General features: G+C 48.1%; 1 protein-coding gene across 38 annotated transcripts in view; it reads left to right on the forward strand.

Moving 5' to 3' along the window:
* Positions 1-17,680, forward strand: part of DLGAP4 (DLG associated protein 4) — a 202,626-nt gene that overhangs the window by 159,266 nt on the left and 25,680 nt on the right. For 27 of the 38 annotated variants that reach the window (XM_008530234.2, XM_070588274.1, XM_070588272.1 and 24 more), the window contains 3 exons: positions 6,668-7,029; positions 9,628-9,716; positions 10,245-10,657. In XM_008530234.2, the coding sequence (XP_008528456.1) occupies positions 6,668-7,029; positions 9,628-9,716; positions 10,245-10,657 (864 nt within the window). Of the gene's footprint in view, positions 1-6,667; positions 7,030-9,305; positions 9,717-10,244; positions 10,658-17,680 lie in introns of all 38 variants that reach the window. The other 11 variants (XM_070588277.1, XM_070588275.1, XM_070588278.1 and 8 more) reach the window with 2 other exon arrangements.

Below are 17,680 nucleotides of genomic sequence, written 5' to 3' on the forward strand. Positions count from 1 at the left end.
CAGTCCCTCTTGCTGGAGTTTGAGATTAAAGTTTGATAACTTTAAGCTGACTCTTAAGGCATGGCAAGGGAGGTGGCTTCCACACTGACACAGTGGGAGAGTGGGGATCACATGGCTGCCAACAGGGAAGTGGCTCTGAGAGGGCAGTCTGCCCCTGATCCTTACCTAGCTGCTTGGAATTTTCTCCTAGCTTCCGAGGAAGAAATAGGGAAGGAGGGAGGAATTTGAGGCTGGGTGGGTGGGAGCCTTGAGTTCTGTTTTTACCATCGCACACAAATGAGTTGCCCGATTTAGCTGCATGGTTTGACAGGTCACTCAGTGAGAGAAGGAATGGGATCTTACAGGCCCTCAGCCCTTCCTCTGACAAGCCCTTTCCTAAGCCTGGCAGAGTCAGCAAAGGGAATTTAGGGGTTTCTGGCTCTGAGGCCGGCTCTGTTTCTTCATGTGGGGCCTTGAGTGGGCCCCACTGCCTCTTCTGTAAAGCCTGCTGCCATGGCTCCCACACTGTCTGTGGCCCCCTGCATCCATCCTCTTCAGGAGTCCAGGCCTCTTCTTCAGCCCCCTGCCAAGCTTGGGCCCCTGGTAGCTAGCAGACATGAGGGCCACACTGGTCCTTAGGACCAAGTCCTTATTGGCCTCCAAGGCACTTGCAGGAGGCTGGCTTCCTGGAGTAGCTGTGTCCTCCGTATCTCTTCAGAGATAGACTCCCAGGCACTCCTCTGAGCATCTGAAGCTCTGTTTGACCATCTTATACACCGTGACATAAAAAACAAAATACGGAAACAAATTCATTCTGACCTGATAAAGTTTGCTGAATAAAATCTTGGAGTAGAAGGCATAAATGAGACAAAGGGAGCTTCTACTTAGAAGAAGCAAGGACTTGTGTCCAGTGGGGTAGGGAGGCTGGGCTGGATGTCTGGGGCTGGGGGCAGGCTGCACGGAGGAGGCATTGCATTGCACAACTGGCTGCTATCTGAACCTTGGCATGAGGGAACAGCATAACCAAGACGGGGGTAGGGAAGCATGCCACCCCTGGGGGCAGTGGTTCAATGTGCACATGCTGCTGTGGCTCAGTGGATGCTTCACTCAGGATATTTGAAAATATACACAAGGACCAGCTGGAGGAGATGGTCACACTGGAAGGATGCTCACCCCCAAGCTTCCCGGGCAAATCTGAAAGTTTTCCAGAGTGAATGGACAAAGAGTTGAATGCACATGCCATGTTGTGTAAACTGTGGCACACAGAACGTCTCCCCAAGGCAGGAAGGGCCGCAGTCACATTCTGGAGGATGCAGGACTGAGCAGGTCCAACATCTTGGGTCTCTGGGGCACTTGCCTCCCTCTAAAGTTTAATCAGCAAATGATGGTTGTGCACCCTCTGGGCTGACCACTGAGTACCGACATACATGGGACACACTCTCAGTTGGGTGCATGGTCACAACTCCGAGTGCTCCAGCTAATCCACAGAGGAAGGCACAGGAGGCAGACCTGCCTGGCCCAGAAAGAGCTAGGGATGGAGGGACTGGCAGGAGGACGAGAAGCACAGAGGACACGAGAAGGGATTCTGGCAGAAACAAGTGCTTGCAAAGGCCTGGGTGCATGAAGTGCATGGACTGTTTGGGAAAGGGTGTATTGGGTTCTCCGGAGCTGGAATGGGCATGCTGAGGGGGTGGGAGGGCAGGAGATGAAGCTGCAGAGATGTGTGGAGGGGTACCAAGCAGAAAGGGCTCCAAATTCAGGAAGGGACTAGAACCTTGGACACTGAAGTATTGGGAGCCTTTGCTATAGCTAAATAATCTTGATTTTTGGCAACTGGGGTTTTTGGAGCAATGATGAGGTTCATTTTCTCATTCAACAAATATTTATAGAGAGCTTTCTATGCTTGAGGTATTAGCCTGGGCTTGGGATATGACCTGCTGTGCCAAGACAGACAGAGTTCCCCCGTGGCCCCAGGCCTATAACCATCAACAAGTAAATCTCTCAACAAGCTGATGACAAATGTGATAGGTGCTCTCATGGAGATCCTGGGTGATATGTGAGTGGAGGCCAGTCAGGGGAGGCCTTTCTGATGAAGTGACATTTGAAGCCTGAGGAGCTGAAAGAAGCTTTCCAGGCAGAAGGAATGGCACGTGTAAAGGCCCTGAGGTGGGAAGCAGTGTGATGGATGTGAGGAACACAGAGTGGCCAGAGTGTGATGTTGGAAGGGGTAGGAGGAGGTGTTGGCCTGTATTTCCTGGCATTTCACACATGTGAAACGAGAGCTGTCCTGTGCAGTCAGGTCCCACTACCCTGCCCTGGGGGGGACAGTCCTCAGAGCTGAGGGATACCTGCCGCCCAGGGAGCCCCTGAGGCCCTGAAATCCTCTCTGTTAGTCACACCCCTCATCTGGCTGTGACCTGTGCCCTGGGAGACATAGAGAATCCAAGATAAGTTCACTTTTCCTCTTATCGCATCTGGCCATCTGGTCTGGCCTCCCGCTAGTCAGTTTCCCTCTAATGAGTGGCTGCCTCAGCCAGGGCTCAGGGCCTCTGAGTGTGCTTCAGCAGGACTTGGCCCAGACGGCCCTGAGAGAGAGGCTGGAGGGTCAGTCCTCTGTCCAGACCCCTAGCTGTGGGCAGCCCCATCGTCTCCTGGGAGGGGGTGCTCTTCCATGCAGATCTCTACACAGATTGACTCCTCCAGGCCAGTGTCAGCCCCACAGGTGGGGACAAGGACCTTGACAGGGGTCACAGCCTCAGCCAGGCTTAGAGCCCAGTTCTAGCTCCTCACACTCACTGTTATCCCCTTGGATATTCCCTCCCGGAACATTCTGAGCAGGTTGGGATTTCACTCTTCTGATCTAGAGCAGGAAACTCCACTGAAGCCCTGCTTCCTTGGGGATATCTAGGTGAAACAAATCAATTCCTGAAATCCCCAATGAGTCTGGTCTCTGCTGGGCACGGGTGGCCATTGGCTTCACTGGGCTGCTCTAAATGTCAAGCTCTTGCGGGAACCTACCCCTGGGCTGGTCAGAGAACTAGCCCAGCCTCCCCACCAGTGTTTGAGGAGTGGTAAAATTTTGGCTCACTCTCCTCAAGGCCTGGTTCCCTCTGTATCAGAGACCAACAGGAGCCATTCCCTGGGCTTGTCTGAACCTTAACCTCTGTGATGTAACCTATGAGATCACTCCCTGTGGCAACACAACGATCTACAGCAGAGCTGGGCTTGCCTCGTTCCATGCTGCCCTGTGGCTTCTGGATCATTACCACCAAAGGAATGGCTCTCAAATGGTAGAATTTCAGGCAGTGGAGAGAAGGGATTCAGAACAGGGATCTTTCCTTCAGTCACTGTGATGGGAGGTTCCACATCTACCCTTGAATGAGAGAACGAATGGTAGAATGCTTTGTTTGTCAAGGGCTGTGTGAATATGGTATGCTGTTACCCAGTTAGAAACTACCCTCCAATCAGATGAGGGTAGTGGAAAGTCTAGAGTCGGGGCAGGGACTTGCATGAGGCATTGCTAGGACCTGGAAGCCAGGCCTCTGCCTTTAGCTTAGGCCTTTCACTCCTTCTCCAGCAGTCCGATCTTGGCTTGGGTGTGCCCCTACGGCCTAGCTCCAGGGTCCAGCAAGATGCTGGGGGCAGGGGTGCACAGTGGTCAGCGAAGGCCCCAGACCCTTGCAACCCCAGCCCAGCAGGAAGGGGCCCAAGGCCTGGGGAGCAGAGTGAGGTGGGCTGTACTGTTGAACAGATGTGGTTGCCACATACTGTTGGCAGTCTGGGTATCTCACCTTGCTGAGCCTCATGTGCCCCATCTGTGAGGTGGGCATAATCATATCCCCACCTCACAGAGTGACTGTGAGGTTTAAATTACAAAGCCACAAAGCTGCTGAGGATAGCTCAGTAAATGACCCAGCTTTTGGCTGTCAGCCTATGCCTTATGGCCAGCTGAATACAGGAGCTCATCTTCCCTGAGCAGGCCTGTCCCTCCTCCCACAGGGCAGTGCATTGGAGGGTCATTTTCCTGTAGACGAAAGCCCTGTCTCCTGCCTGCCCGGCTGCCTTCATTCTCCCTCTGCCCAGGCACTGCCCTTCTCAGATTGAGGAGTCAGAGATTGCGAGTGTGTCTGTCTAAGGGGATCCCTGAATTTCTCTCAAGGCCTGAGCAGGACTGGAAATTTTCAAACAGAGTAGAAATTGAGTGCTCCTAGCTCTGAGCTCCAAGAGCACTCTGTCACCTCCACACTAAAAGGTCACACACAGAACACAGCTCCCAGCTTCTAGCCTGTTTCCTTGTGGTATCTGTTACTGTTGCAGTACTCATTTCACAGTTGTTTCTCTGCTGACGAGGGTTCCTAACTTTCCTGGAATCCAGTTCAGGGCCTGGCTTAATAGATGTCTATTAGATTGAATGGACAGATGGATGGGCTTTTTTTTTTTTTTTTGAGGAAGGTTGGCCCTGAGCTAACATCTGCTGCCAATTGTCCTCTTTTTTTGTGAGGAAGATCGGCCCTGAGCTAACATCTGTGCTCATCTTCATCTATTTTATGTGTGGGACACCTGCCTCAGCATGGCTTCATAAGCGGTGCTAGGTCTGCGCCCAGGATCCGAATTGGCAAACCCTGGGCTGCCGAAGTGGAGCATGTGAACTTAACTGGTACACCACTGGGCCGGCCCCTGGGTGGGCCTTTTAAATTGAATTTTTCATTTTTAGGTCATTGTAATTTATAAGCAGTTGTAAGAAATGATACAGAGGGATCCTATATACCCTTTGCCCAGTTTCCCTCCATGGTAAATCTTGCAAAACTGTAGTATTATATCATAACTAAAATATCAACATAGATATAACCCACCAATCTAATTCAGATTTCACCATTTCCACATGTACTCACTTGTGTGCAAGTCCCATGCAGTTTCATCACACGTGTAGGTTCATGTATCCACCACCACCGTCAAGATGCAGAACTGTTCCATCAGCCAGCACACATGAGGATCCTTCTTGTTGCTCTTTTATAACCACAGCCACACCCATCCCAACCTCCCCCTTAGTCTTAGTCTCCCTCAGCAACCACTAATCTGTTCTCCATCTTTATAATTGTGTCATTTAAAGAACGGTTTATAAATAGAATCATACAGTATGTAATTTGGGGGGATGGGCTTTTTTTCACTTGGCTTAATTTGCTTGAGATTCATCCAGGTTGTTTAGATCAATAGTTCATTTCTTGTTACTGCTGAGTAATATTCCACAGTCTGGATGTACCACAGTTTAATTGTTCACCCACTGAAGGATATCTAGGTTGTTTCCACCTTTTGGCTATTACAAATAAAGCTGCCATGAGCATTCAGTATGAATTTTTTGTGAACGTGTCAACATTCCAAGGGATAAATGCCCCAAGAGTGCAATTGCTAGGTTATATGGTAATAGCATGTTTAGTTTTAAAAGAAACTACCAAACTGTTTTCCAGTGCGGTTGTATCATTTTACATTCCCACCAGCAGTGTATGAGTGATTCAGTTTCGCCACATTCTTGCCAGCATTTGGTGTTGTCACCGGTTTTTTTAGCCATTCTGATAGGTTCGTGTAGTGATATCTCATAGTGGCAGCTGAGTGGATTCTGCTGTGCCTTGCCCACAGCCCCTGTGGCACTAGGCCTCCTTTTGTGGGTTTCCATTGGGCCATCACCATCACCATGGTTGGTAGCCCTTTGAAGGAAGGGCTTAAAGTCGCTTGTTTGGCTCCTGCTCCCAGCCCAGGCCCAGAAAGGGCACTGGAGAAAGGGCATTTGGAGTTAAGATGCTGAGAAAGGCCTTTGAATCTGACCCAGTCCCTTGTTGTCAAACAGACAGCAAGTAGCTACTGCTGTTTGAAAGCATCTTCTGTTTCAAACAAAAAGTTCAGCATTTGAGAAGCCATCTGTGGGCCTTTGGTGTTCTGTGCACCTGCTGTGGGCCAGCCCCAGGCCAGGTTGGGAATGGGATTCACAGATGACCCCAGGTCCCACGCATGGCAGGTCCTGGTTCCCTGAGTCTCCATGGAGAACAGGGAGTCAGACCAGGCATGATGGAGTCTTGGGGGAGGCAGACTAGTATATGGGGTTTTCATGTAACAGGGAGGTGAGGTGGGAATGGCAAGATAGGGGAAGGGTTAGCTGGGCCCTGAAGGATGTGTTGGTCTTTGACCAGACAAGGAGGGGGCATCCAAGCAGAGGGAACAGGGGTATAGGGAAGATTAGAGTAGAAGGGAAAGACCAGGGGGAGCAGTAGGTCTCTTAGTGAGCTTAAGGAAAGCAAGGTTAGCCACTCCTTAGCTGTTTGACTTCCACTCTGCTGTCACTGCCTCCCTTGGCACAGTTAAGGCTCTGTCACAGCCTGTAACATGAACCTCACCGTCTAGCCCATGCTCCAGCTGGATAATACCTTTGTGTGTGACTATGAGGTGGAGGATGTCTTTGGTCAATGTTGGCATCCCCCACTAGACTTGGCTTTGGCCTAGCATGAGGGTGGGCAGGGCCTGTGTCTGTTTTGGTCATTGCTGTGTCTGACCTCCATTCTCCTGCTCCGGAAATCCTCGTTGAGGGAATGGCTGAGGCCAGAGCTAGGACCAGGTCAGGGAGGGCCTCAGACTTGAAAAGGGCTCAGTAGGGTTGGGGACTCATCTTTTCCCCTACCCTCCTCTCACCCATCTGCAGGTTCATCATGCCTAGTGGCGTATAAGAAGACCCCGCCACCGGTCCCACCACGCACCACGTCAAAGCCGTTCATCTCAGTCACAGTCCAGAGCAGTACCGAGTCTGCCCAGGACACCTACCTGGACAGCCAAGACCACAAGAGCGAGGTGACAAGCCAGTCGGGCCTTAGCAACTCGTCGGACAGCCTGGACAGCAGTACCCGACCGCCCAGCGTGACACGGGGAGGAATCACCCCAGCCCCTGAGGCCCCCGAGCCACCCCCAAAACATGCAGCTCTGAAGAGTGAACAAGGGACACTGACCAGCAACGAATCCCACCCTGAGGCCATCCCCAAAAGGAAACTGTCATCTATAGGAATACAAGTAGGGGCCCCTTTCACACTCTGTCCTTGGCCCGTTCCGTGCACCTGCCTGCGTGTAATTACATCTGGTGGAGGCCCACTAGGTCTCCTGGGCAAAGGTGGTTTGTCTGTCTATTTTGGGGGGTTGGCCCCAAGTGGCCAAACCAAATTCCACCCACAGCCACGCCTTCCTCGCGTTCATCTACATGTGCTCCAACGTCTATAGCCATGGGCACGTGTTCCTGCTCCTCAGATGGGTTGTCCCAGTGAATGTAGTTACACTCAGCCAGCCATCTCCTGTCCACTGTTTGCCTGTCCACCATCTGTCTGTCCATTCCACCCTTTGCCCTGCCAGCCAACATGTGGGAGGCGGGACTGGCCTAACAGTTCTCTAATCCAAGGTCAGCGCGGGTGCGGAGACCACAGCCCCGCTTGGCAGCGGGAGCAGCATGGAGCGTAGATGCTGATGGGCCAGGGGCTCAGCACTCAGGGCCCTTGAGCCATGGGTGTTGCTCGAGGGGAACTTTGCCGAGAGCCCTCTCAGGCCTTGGGGACAGGTAGGTGGCTTGAGGCGCCAGGCCCATGTCAAATTGAGAAATGTGATACTGGTCCTGATGCCTCCCTCTATGGGAAAGGATCCAGGCAGGTAGTTCCCCAGGACCAAGTGGCCAAAGCCACCAGACCCTCCTGGAAGCCAGACTCACTGTGCACCCATGGCCATGGCACACAGCAGGGCAGGGTGTTCTAGCTTCCCCTCCACTGCTTCATTGCACCCCTGCATGCACCTGACATCAGAAATCTGTCTTCTGTTAGCTGAGCTGAGGAAACTTGGGTCCTGCCTTGCAGTTTTCAAGAGTTGCTCTAAATCCAGAGTGAGAGGACTCTCCGTGCCCTGGCTGGACCTCCAGACTAAAGTAGAGCACACTCAGGGCAGGGAGGGAGGGCAGCTACAGTGGGCCGGGAGCTTGGGGGAGCCAGAGCCCTACCAAACCCGGGGGGCAGTCAAAGAGGTCATTAGGGCTTGGAGTTGGAAGGAATCTCCATTTCCCCAGCCACCCCTGAGCAACTGGACATGGCCAAGTGGGTGACAAAGCAGTGGAATGCAGAAGGAACACAAGACACAGAGGGGGACTGAATGGACCAGAGAAGGCTCAGTGACCAATTTCTTGCACTTGCCTGAAGTTCTTTCCACCCAAGAGGCAGCTCTAGGGTCAATGTCCCCACAGATAAGAGAGTTGGCCAGGAGACTCTCTTGTCTGTTTTCTAGGCTCCTTCATAAGGGATCCAGCCCCTGCCTGGTACAGCCACTCCAGGAAGGATTCTTAGGAACAAGGAAAGTAGCCTAGTCTCTGACTCTTGGTCTTGACCACCCAGGGTCTTTGTTTAGGCAGCTGTACCCCCTCCTTGGCCAAACCAGATGCTCCTGTCTTTCCAGAAGGCCTGAGAGAGAGTTAGGCTCAACCTTGATTCCTTTCACACAAAAGTTCCCAGGAGGATAAGAACTCTAGCTCTGGGGCCTGTTCTGGGCTTCTTCCCCGGATTCACCCCCACCCCCATTCCGTACCCTCATCGCAGCTCCTTGAGATCTGATGCTGCTGCATTCTCTGAGCTGGTTCTTGCTGAAGGAGAAATGCGGCTGCATGCCCATGGCAAGGAGGAGCCTGGTGCTTAGCCCTCTGCCCCAGAAAGCCTCCATGGCCCCTGCTGCTTCCATGAAGCCAAGAGACTGGAGAATCCCCAATTTCCAAGGATACCTTGACAGCCCTCATCCCAGCCCTTGGTGCTTCAAGCCCTAGGTCAGGTGTGGGTTCTTCCTCATTTATGAGTGATGATGGAAGGGCTGGCTTGGCTGCTCCATGGCACACACCTTTATCCCAGAAGAGAAAGGGAGGCCCAGGGCATCATTGTTGCCATATTTCTTTCCAGTTAACAGGAGTGTAGAGAAAGTGTGCTAGCTTTGCATTTGACCCTGTCCTGGTCCTTCCTACTACTACCCCAGTGCTGAAGGTAACCTCAGCCAAGTGTGATCAAGGCCCAGGGATGGCATCCCATAGTGTTCAGGGACTTCACTGGCTATTGCCTTGATGGCAGTTTTCAAATCCAGAACTGCGGTCCAAGGTTTGCCCCAGTACAGGCGCCTCCAGCCTACCCTTCAGCTGCAGGGTTGGGGGAATGATCTGAGCCTCAAGACAGCCCCCAGCTTCAACTACACCAGATAACGGCTGTGGCCTTGTGTGTGTGTGTGTTTTCTTTCTCTTTCGTCGTCCTTTTTTTTTCTTTTCTCTGATGCGTGTAAAGGAGAGGACTAGAAGGAACGGTTCCCACCTCTCGGAGGACAACGGACCCAAAGCGATCGATGTGATGGCACCCTCCTCAGAGTAGGGAAAGCCAGTCATCTCCACCCCATCCCACCTCCCGCCCGCCTCCGCGCGAATGAGCAGTGCCCGGCTTAACCTGGTCCGACCTCGGGCCCACGTGCAGTGTCTGCATGCCTCGTATTCGTCTGTCCACACGTCCGTTTGCGTCGTTCCACTAATGTGAATTTCAGCAGCAAGTGTGGTGTTTGTTTTTTATTTTTGTCTTTGTCTCTGTGCCGTTGCTGTCGTTGTCCTTCAATAAGGTTGACTGCATTCAGCCAGTGCCAAAAGAGGAGCCCAGTCCCGCTACCAAATTCCAGTCCATCGGGGTTCAGGTAGAGGACGACTGGCGGTAAGTCACACAGAGGTGGTGGCTGCTTCTCCCCTCTCCTCTCCCTCCCTCTGCTCTCCACTCTCCTGCGCCTTCTCCTGCTCCCCCTAACCCACTTCTCCTTGCTGGATTTCTAATAACCAAGCTGGGTTTGGGTGCGGGTGGTGACCCAGGCATGGGAAGCTGGGCAGGCAGGTGGGCGGGCAAATGAGCACTTGCTCTGTGAGATTAATCAGCCCGCGGCGGGCCGAGGCCGGGCTGAGACATGGCCCGGCACCCTGATGTTGGTGGTCTTCCTGGCCCCACTGCAGTAAACAGGCAACCTTATGACCTTGTCCATGTGTGTGTGTGCGTGTGGGCGTGGCCGGGTGGGGCAAGGGCTGAGCAGAGAATGAGACTGGGGCTGTGGGACCCGCTTCAGGCGCATGGTGAGCAGATGATGCATCCGTTTCTCTGTCTCCCGTGTGTCCGGGTCGGGGTGGCCTCTGGTCTCTGGCCCTCTTGGTGACTCTCACCCCTTCTTGTCCCCACCCCACGCCCCTCTCACAGAAGCAGCGCCCCCTCTCACAGCATGTCCTCCAGACGGGACACCGACTCAGATACCCAGGATGCCAATGACTCGAGCTGCAAATCATCCGAGAGGAGCCTCCCAGACTGTACCCCCCACCCCAACTCCATCAGCATTGATGCCGGCCCTCGGCAGGCCCCCAAGATTGCCCAGATCAAGCGCAACCTCTCCTATGGAGACAACAGCGACCCTGCCCTAGAGGCATCCTCGCTGCCCCCACCTGACCCCTGGCTCGAGACCTCCTCCAGCTCCCCAGCAGAGCCAGCACAGCCAGGGGCCTGCCGCCGAGATGGCTACTGGTTCTTGAAGCTACTTCAGGCAGAAACGGAGCGGCTGGAAGGCTGGTGCTGCCAGATGGACAAGGAGACCAAAGAGAACAACCTCTCTGAAGAAGGTGGGTGCTGCAAGGATGGCCCCCTGGGGTGAGGGGAGAAGAGGGGTACATAGTTCTCCAGCTTCCAGCCAGGTAGTCTCGGAGCCTCCGAGTGGGGAGGGTCTCTTAGGTTCTCTTCTTGGGTCAGTTGTGAGTTCACTTCTTATTTTCAATCTTTCTTCCATCCATCCATCTACCTAACCAAACCTTTTCCCAGAAAGGATTTATGGCAACAGCTGCTAGGTGTACAGGCTGTGGGGTCAGCCACACCTGACTGAATCCCACTCAACTCTTCCCTTCCTAGTGAAGTGGCCTTGGTCAAGTTACCCTGAGCTTCAGTTTCCTTATCTGTAATGGGAAGATGATCCTACCTCTAACTGTATAAGTATGTTGTGAGAACTGAATGTAGCAATGTGTGTAAAGGGCCCAATGAAGTGCAGGACCCAGAGAAAGTTGGTACCATAATTATGCCTTCAGCTCTTTATGGAGCACCTACTGTGTGCTAGGCACCAGGGATCTAACTGTGGACCTCCAAAGGGGTGAGGAGCTATGAATGGGTGAGACAGAAGTCATCTACTTTTACACTTATGTTTCTGTCTATACCATGCCTATTTCCAAAAATTCTCCCGAAAAATTAGTTCAGGAAAGAGCTAGAAATATGTAGGGAGCCTGGATTCACAGGTGGTTGATAGGGGAGGGGTGGTTGGGAGGCAGGCCTCCGGGAAGCTCCAGGCCATGGCCCCAGGAGCCATACCCTGCACTGACTTGGTTCAGTCAGAGCTCCAGTCCCCAGTTAGCTCCCCCTTCACATAACATGCAGGAAGGAAGGTCTCCAGCGTATCCAGAAGGGACGGAGCCAGCATCTCACTGACACTTGATGGGTGGGGCCTGAGGAAAGCACCCTTTTATGATTCAGAGAGCCCTTAGGAGTTACTGTTTTTACTGTCCTTTAGGCCAGTTCCCAGCTTCGATGTCACACCCAGTGGTGTGCAGAGAACTGTTGTGAGGTATATACCTAATAACTCTTTACAATAATAGTATTTAAAAAATGAGAATGGAGGCAAGAATCAGAACACTAAAAGACTTCTAACAGAAACCATGCAGCCCATGGCCCTAGCTTGGCCTTCTCCACTGTCAGCTCTCGTTAGCTGTATGTTCTGGTATTTGCTTTCTTATTTCTTTTTTTAAATGTGATTACCTTTTATTTCCTCTCTAAAATTAATCATCATCATGGATTGATTTCCCGCCATACTAGATGAGTATTTAGCTCTGTCCCCTCCACCTCCTGTGCCCCACCCTCCCTATATTACATCACAGTTTTGTATTAAATGACAACCAGTATTTCTGTTTACTACGAGCCTGCAAATATTGTTCACTGCAGAGTCTAAAAGCATGCTGTGATTTCATTTTCTTTTTTATACATTTTGTTTTACTAGAATGAATGGTTGCCTCATTTTTTAAATACACTTTGTTTTCTAAGCTCTTATTTGTAATTTTTTTCATGTGCTCCACCAGATCTCCCAGCCCTCATCAGTAATATCTTCCAGATGCGCAAACATGTCAGGTCATCTCCTGGGTCCACGTTTTTCCTGGTGCTCCCTGTCCCCGCCCTGATCTGACCAGGCTGCTTTCTGGGCCTGCTGCCTAGCTGCTGTCCGGAGATGTCCCTTTTCATCACCTCACTGCCCTCAGCCTCTTGCCCATGATGGGCACCCTACTTTTTGGACCACATGGTCTTCTGCTTTCTTGGTTTTCGTCCCTCATTTTACTGGAGCACATCTCCATTTGGAGATAAATTTCTGGGAACTTTGCACATCTTTATTCAGACCTCATACAGTTTGGCTGAGTGTAAAGCTGAAAATAATAAATACAAATTATATATATATATAAATGTATATGTTTATATATAGTTTATATATGTTATATGTTTATATATAAGTAAATATAAAAGTAAATAAAGTTGAAAATAATTTTCCCTTGGAATCTTAAAGACTGTATTGTGTTTAGCTTCCATTGCTTGTGCTGAAAAGCTCGATGCCATTCCAGTTCTCAGTGCTGTGTACTTTTTTATCTCTGGAAGCTATTGGGACCTTCGCTTTCCCTGTCTTGTGAAATGTCTCAGTGATGTGCCGTGGAATGGGTCTTTGTTCATTTATTGTGCCACCAGTTAAAAGGCCATTTCTAAGTGGAGACTCGGTCTTTTGTTTCTGAAAAATATTCTTGCATTAATTTTAAAAAGTAATTTCCTCACTTTCATTTGTTCTGTTTTCTTTCTCTGAAATTTCTGTCATTCAGATGTTGGACCTGCTGAATTGATCCTCAGTCTCTGATCTTTTCTTTCTCAAATCCATCTTTTTGTTGTCTATCTTTCTGGAAGCCTTTCTTCTTCTTATCTTTTTTTCCAAAGCTATAAAAACTTTATTGAGGTATAATTCACATTCCATAAAATTCACCTTTTTATTTATTTTTTTTTTTTCTTTTTTTTTTTTCTTTTTTTTTTTTTAAAGATTTTTATTATTTCCTTTTTCTCCCCAAAGCCCCCCGGTACATAGTTGTATATTCTTCGTTGTGGGTTCTTCTAGTTATGGCATGTGGGACGCTGCCTCAGCGTGGTCTGATGAGCAGTGCCATGTCCGCGCCCAGGATTCGAACCAACGAAACACTGGGCTGCCTGCAGCGGAGCGCGCGAACTTAACCACTCGGCCACGGGGCCAGCCCCAAATTCACCTTTTTAAAGTGTACGATTCAGTGGCAGTTAGTACACTCACAGTGTTGTGCAACCATCACTGCTATCTAATTTCAGAACATTTTCATCACTCCAGAAAGAAACCCCACAACGATAAGCATTCACGTCTCAGTCCCTCCTCCCCCTTGCTCTTAGCAACTGCAAATTCTCTCTCTGTGGATTTGCCTATTCTGATCATTTACATAAATGGAATCATGCAGTATGTGGTCTTTTGTGACTGCCTTCTTTTGCTTAGCACAGTGTTTTCGAGGTTCATCTGTGTTGTAGCATGTATCAGTACATGACTCCTTACTGCTGAATAATATTCCACTTTATGAATATACTACATTGTATTTATGCATTCATCTATTGATGGACATTTGAGTTGTTTCCACTTTTGGGTTAGTATAAATAATGCTGTTGTGAACATTTGTGTACAAGTTTTTGTGTGGCTGTATGTCCGTTTCTTTTGGGTGCGTACCTAGGAGTGGAATTGCTGGGTCATGTGGTAAACTCTAAGTTTAACTTCTTGAGGAACTGCCAGACCGTTTTCCACAGCGGCTGCACCGCTTAACCTTCTCACCAGCAGTAGTACGTGAGGGTTCTAATTTCTCCACATCCTCACCAACATTGTAATTACTGCTGCTTTTGATTTTAGCCATCCTAGTGGGTGTGAAGTAGTATCTCACTGTGAGGCTTTTTTTTTAAGTTTATTTTTTTATGGAGGTAACATTAAATAAGTTTCAGGTGTACATCATTATATTTCAATTTCTGTGTACACTACGTCATGTTCACCACCCAAAGACTAATTAACATCTGTCACAATACACATGTGCCCTTTAAATCCTTCCGCCCTACCCCCTCCCCCTTCCCCTCTGGTAACCATCCAGTCTCTATGTCTCTGTGTTCTATTGTTGTTGTTTTGTCTTCCACGTATGAGTGAAATCATATTGTATTTGGCTTTCTCAGGCTGACTTATTTCGCTTAGCATAATACCCTCAGGGTCCATCCATGTTGTCACAAACGGCAAGATTTCTTCTTTTTTATGGCTGAGTAGTATTCCATTGTGTATACTTATCACATCTTCTTTATTGACTCATCCATTGATTGGCACTTAGGTTCTTTCCACATCTTGGCTATTGTGAATAACACTTCAATGAACATAGGGGTGCAAATATCTTTTCTAATTAGTTTTCTCATGGTTTTGGATAAATACCCAGAAGTGGAATAGCTGGATCATATGGTAGTTCTATTCTTAATGTTTTGAGGAATCTCCAAACTGTTTTCCATAGCACCTGCACCAGTTTGTGTTCCCACCAGCAGTGTTACAAGGGTTCCCTTTTCTCCAAATGCTCTCCAACACTTGTTATTTCTTGCCCTTTTAATTATAGCCATTCTGACGGGTATGAGGTAATACCTCATTGTAGTTTTGATTTGCATTTCCCTAATAATTAGTGATGTTGAACATCTTTTCTTGTGCTGCTTGGCCATCTGTATCTCTTCTTTGGAAAAATATCTGTTTGGATCCTTGGCCCCTTTTTTTCTTGGATTGTTTGTTGTCTTTGTTTTAGGGGGGTCTTTTTGGTGAAGAAGATTGGCCCTGAGCTAACATCTGTGCCTGTCTTCCTCTATTTTGTATGTGGGTCGCTGCCACCCAAAGCATGGCCGCCCTCAGTGGTGTAGGTCCGTACCCAGGAACCAAACCCGGGCAGTCGAAGCACAGCATGCCAAACTTAACCACTATGCCACGGAGCTGGCCCACATTGTTTGTTTTTTTGTTGTTGAGATGTATGCGGTCTTCATATATTTTGAATATTAACCCCTTATCAGATACGTGATTTGCAAATATCTTATCCCAGTTGTTAGGTTGTCTTTTTGTTTTGTTGATGGCTTCCTTTGCTGTGCAGAGCTTTTTAGTTTGATGTAGTCCCATTTGTTTATTTTTTCTTTTGTTTCCCTTGCCTGGAGAGACATGGTATTCAAAAAGATACTGCTACAACTGATGTCAAACAGCATACTGCCTATGTTTTCTTTTAGGAGTTTTATGGTTTCTGGTCTTACATTCAGGTCTTTAATCCATTTTGAGTTAAGTTTTGTGTATGGTGTAAGATAAGAGTCTACTTTCGTTCTTTTGCATGTGGCTGTCCAATCTCATTTTGGTTTTGGTTTGCATTTCCATGGTGGCTAATAATGTTCTAGCATCTTTGCATGTGCTTATTGGCTATTTATATATTTTTGTTGGAGAAATCTATTGAGATTGGGAGGTCTTCTTGACTTTATCTCCAAACTCTGTCCATCATATATTTACTGTGGCCACCATATAGGAGCTCTTTCTTATTCTGTTCCTTTTTCCAAATATTTTTGTCCTTGTTTTATGCATATAGTGTCTTCTCTTACCTCTCTGAGCCTTAGCATATGTGCATTTAGGTTTTCATGTTGTGTCCGTTTCCTTTAGGTTCCTTTTTTCTGTTTGTCTTTTGGGTTGGAGGCTCTTCTGGAATGTCAGTAATCTTTGATTGTTCTTTTTTTTTTAAGATTTTATTTTTCTTTTTTCTCCCCAAAGCCCCCTAGTACATAGTGGTATAGTTTTACTTGCGGGTCCTTCTAGTTGTGGTATGTGGGACGCACCTCAGTGTGGCCTGATGAGCAGTGCCATGTCCGCACCCAGGATCCAAACTGGCGAAACCCTGGACTGCCAAAGCAGAGCGTGAGGAACTTAACCACTCGGTCACGGGGCCGGCCCCTGTTTATTCATGTTTAAAAGTGAGGAACTGACTCAGGAGTAAGAAGGAATAGAGCAGGCGATCACTATTTTTGTTGTAAGCCTAGTTCCACTTGTTTTTTAATTTTAGGATTTAATTTAAAATAAAACTTAATTTTAGAGTTTCCAAAAGGTAACTATATAAAACAATAAAAATAGCAAAAGTGGTGGTAATATACTGGTATGTTAGTAATATATGGTAATATTAAAGATGAAGAAATAATTATTTAAGCATGAGGATAAAAACTCTAATAGCAGAATAGAAGCTGTTATGAATAATACTGTGTTCAGGCCTTTTAAGATAGACATAGGAGTAGAATTGCTGGATCATATGGGAATTCTATGTTTAACTTTTTCATTTTTTTATTGTGGTAAAAATATGTGTAACAAAAAATTTGACATTTTAACCACTTTTAAGTGTACAATTCAGTGGCTTTACTCATATTCACAACGTTGCATGTCACCAGTGTCTATTTCCGAAACTTTTTCATCACCCCAAACAGAAATTCTGTACCCATTAAGCAGTAACTCCCTATTCCTCCCTCCACCAACCCCTGGTAACCTCTAATCTACTTTCTGTCTCTATGAATTTGCCTGTTCTAAGATATTTCCCATGAGTGGGATGTTAGTGTGTTTGTCCTTTTGTGTTTGGCGTGTCTTCAAGGTTCATCCCCGTTGTAGCATATATCAGAACTTCATTCGTTTTTTTTTTTTTTTTTAATGTTATGATAGATTACAACCTTGTGAGATTTCAGTTGTACATTTTTGTTAGAACTTCATTCGTTTTTATGGCTGAATAATATTTCCATTGTATCACATTTTGTTTGTTCATCTGTTGATGGACACTTGGGTTATTTCCACCTTTCGGCTGCTGTGAATAATTCTGCAATGAACACTGGCATACAAGTATCTGTTACAGTCCCTGTTTTCAGTTCTTTTGGGAGTGGAATTGCTGGGTCATATGGTAATCTATGTCTAGCTTTTTGAAGAACTGCCAGACTGTTTTCCACAGTGGCTGCACCATTTTACATTCCCATCAGCCATGTGCTGAGGGTTTCAGTTTCTCCACATCCTGGCTAACCCTTGTCATTTTCCATCTTTCTTTAAAATTATGGCCATCCTAGTAGGTATGAAGTGGTATCACATTGTCCTTTTGATTTGGATTTCCCTAATGACTGATGTTGAGCATCTTTTCATGTTCTTCTTGGCAATTCGGATATCTTCTTTGAAAAATACTGGGGCCGGCCCAGTGGCGCAGCGGTTAAGTGCGCACGTTCCACTTCTCAGCAGCCCAGGGTTCGCCAGTCTGGATCCCAGGTGCAGACATGGCACCACTTGGCCATGCTGTGGTAGGCATCCCACATATAAAGTAGAGGAAGATGGGCATGGATGTTAGCTCAGGGCCAGACTTCCTCAGCAAAAAAGAGGAGGACTGGCAGTAGTTAGCTCAGGGCTAATCATCCTCAAAAAAATAAATAAAAATCTATTCAGTTTCTTTCCCCTTTTTTTAATTGGGTTATCTTTTTGTTGTTGAGTTGTAAGAGTTCTTTATATATTC

The sequence above is a fragment of the Equus przewalskii genome, chromosome 21, assembly GCF_037783145.1.
Source record: "Equus przewalskii isolate Varuska chromosome 21, EquPr2, whole genome shotgun sequence".
Classification (NCBI taxonomy): Eukaryota; Metazoa; Chordata; class Mammalia; order Perissodactyla; family Equidae; genus Equus; species Equus przewalskii.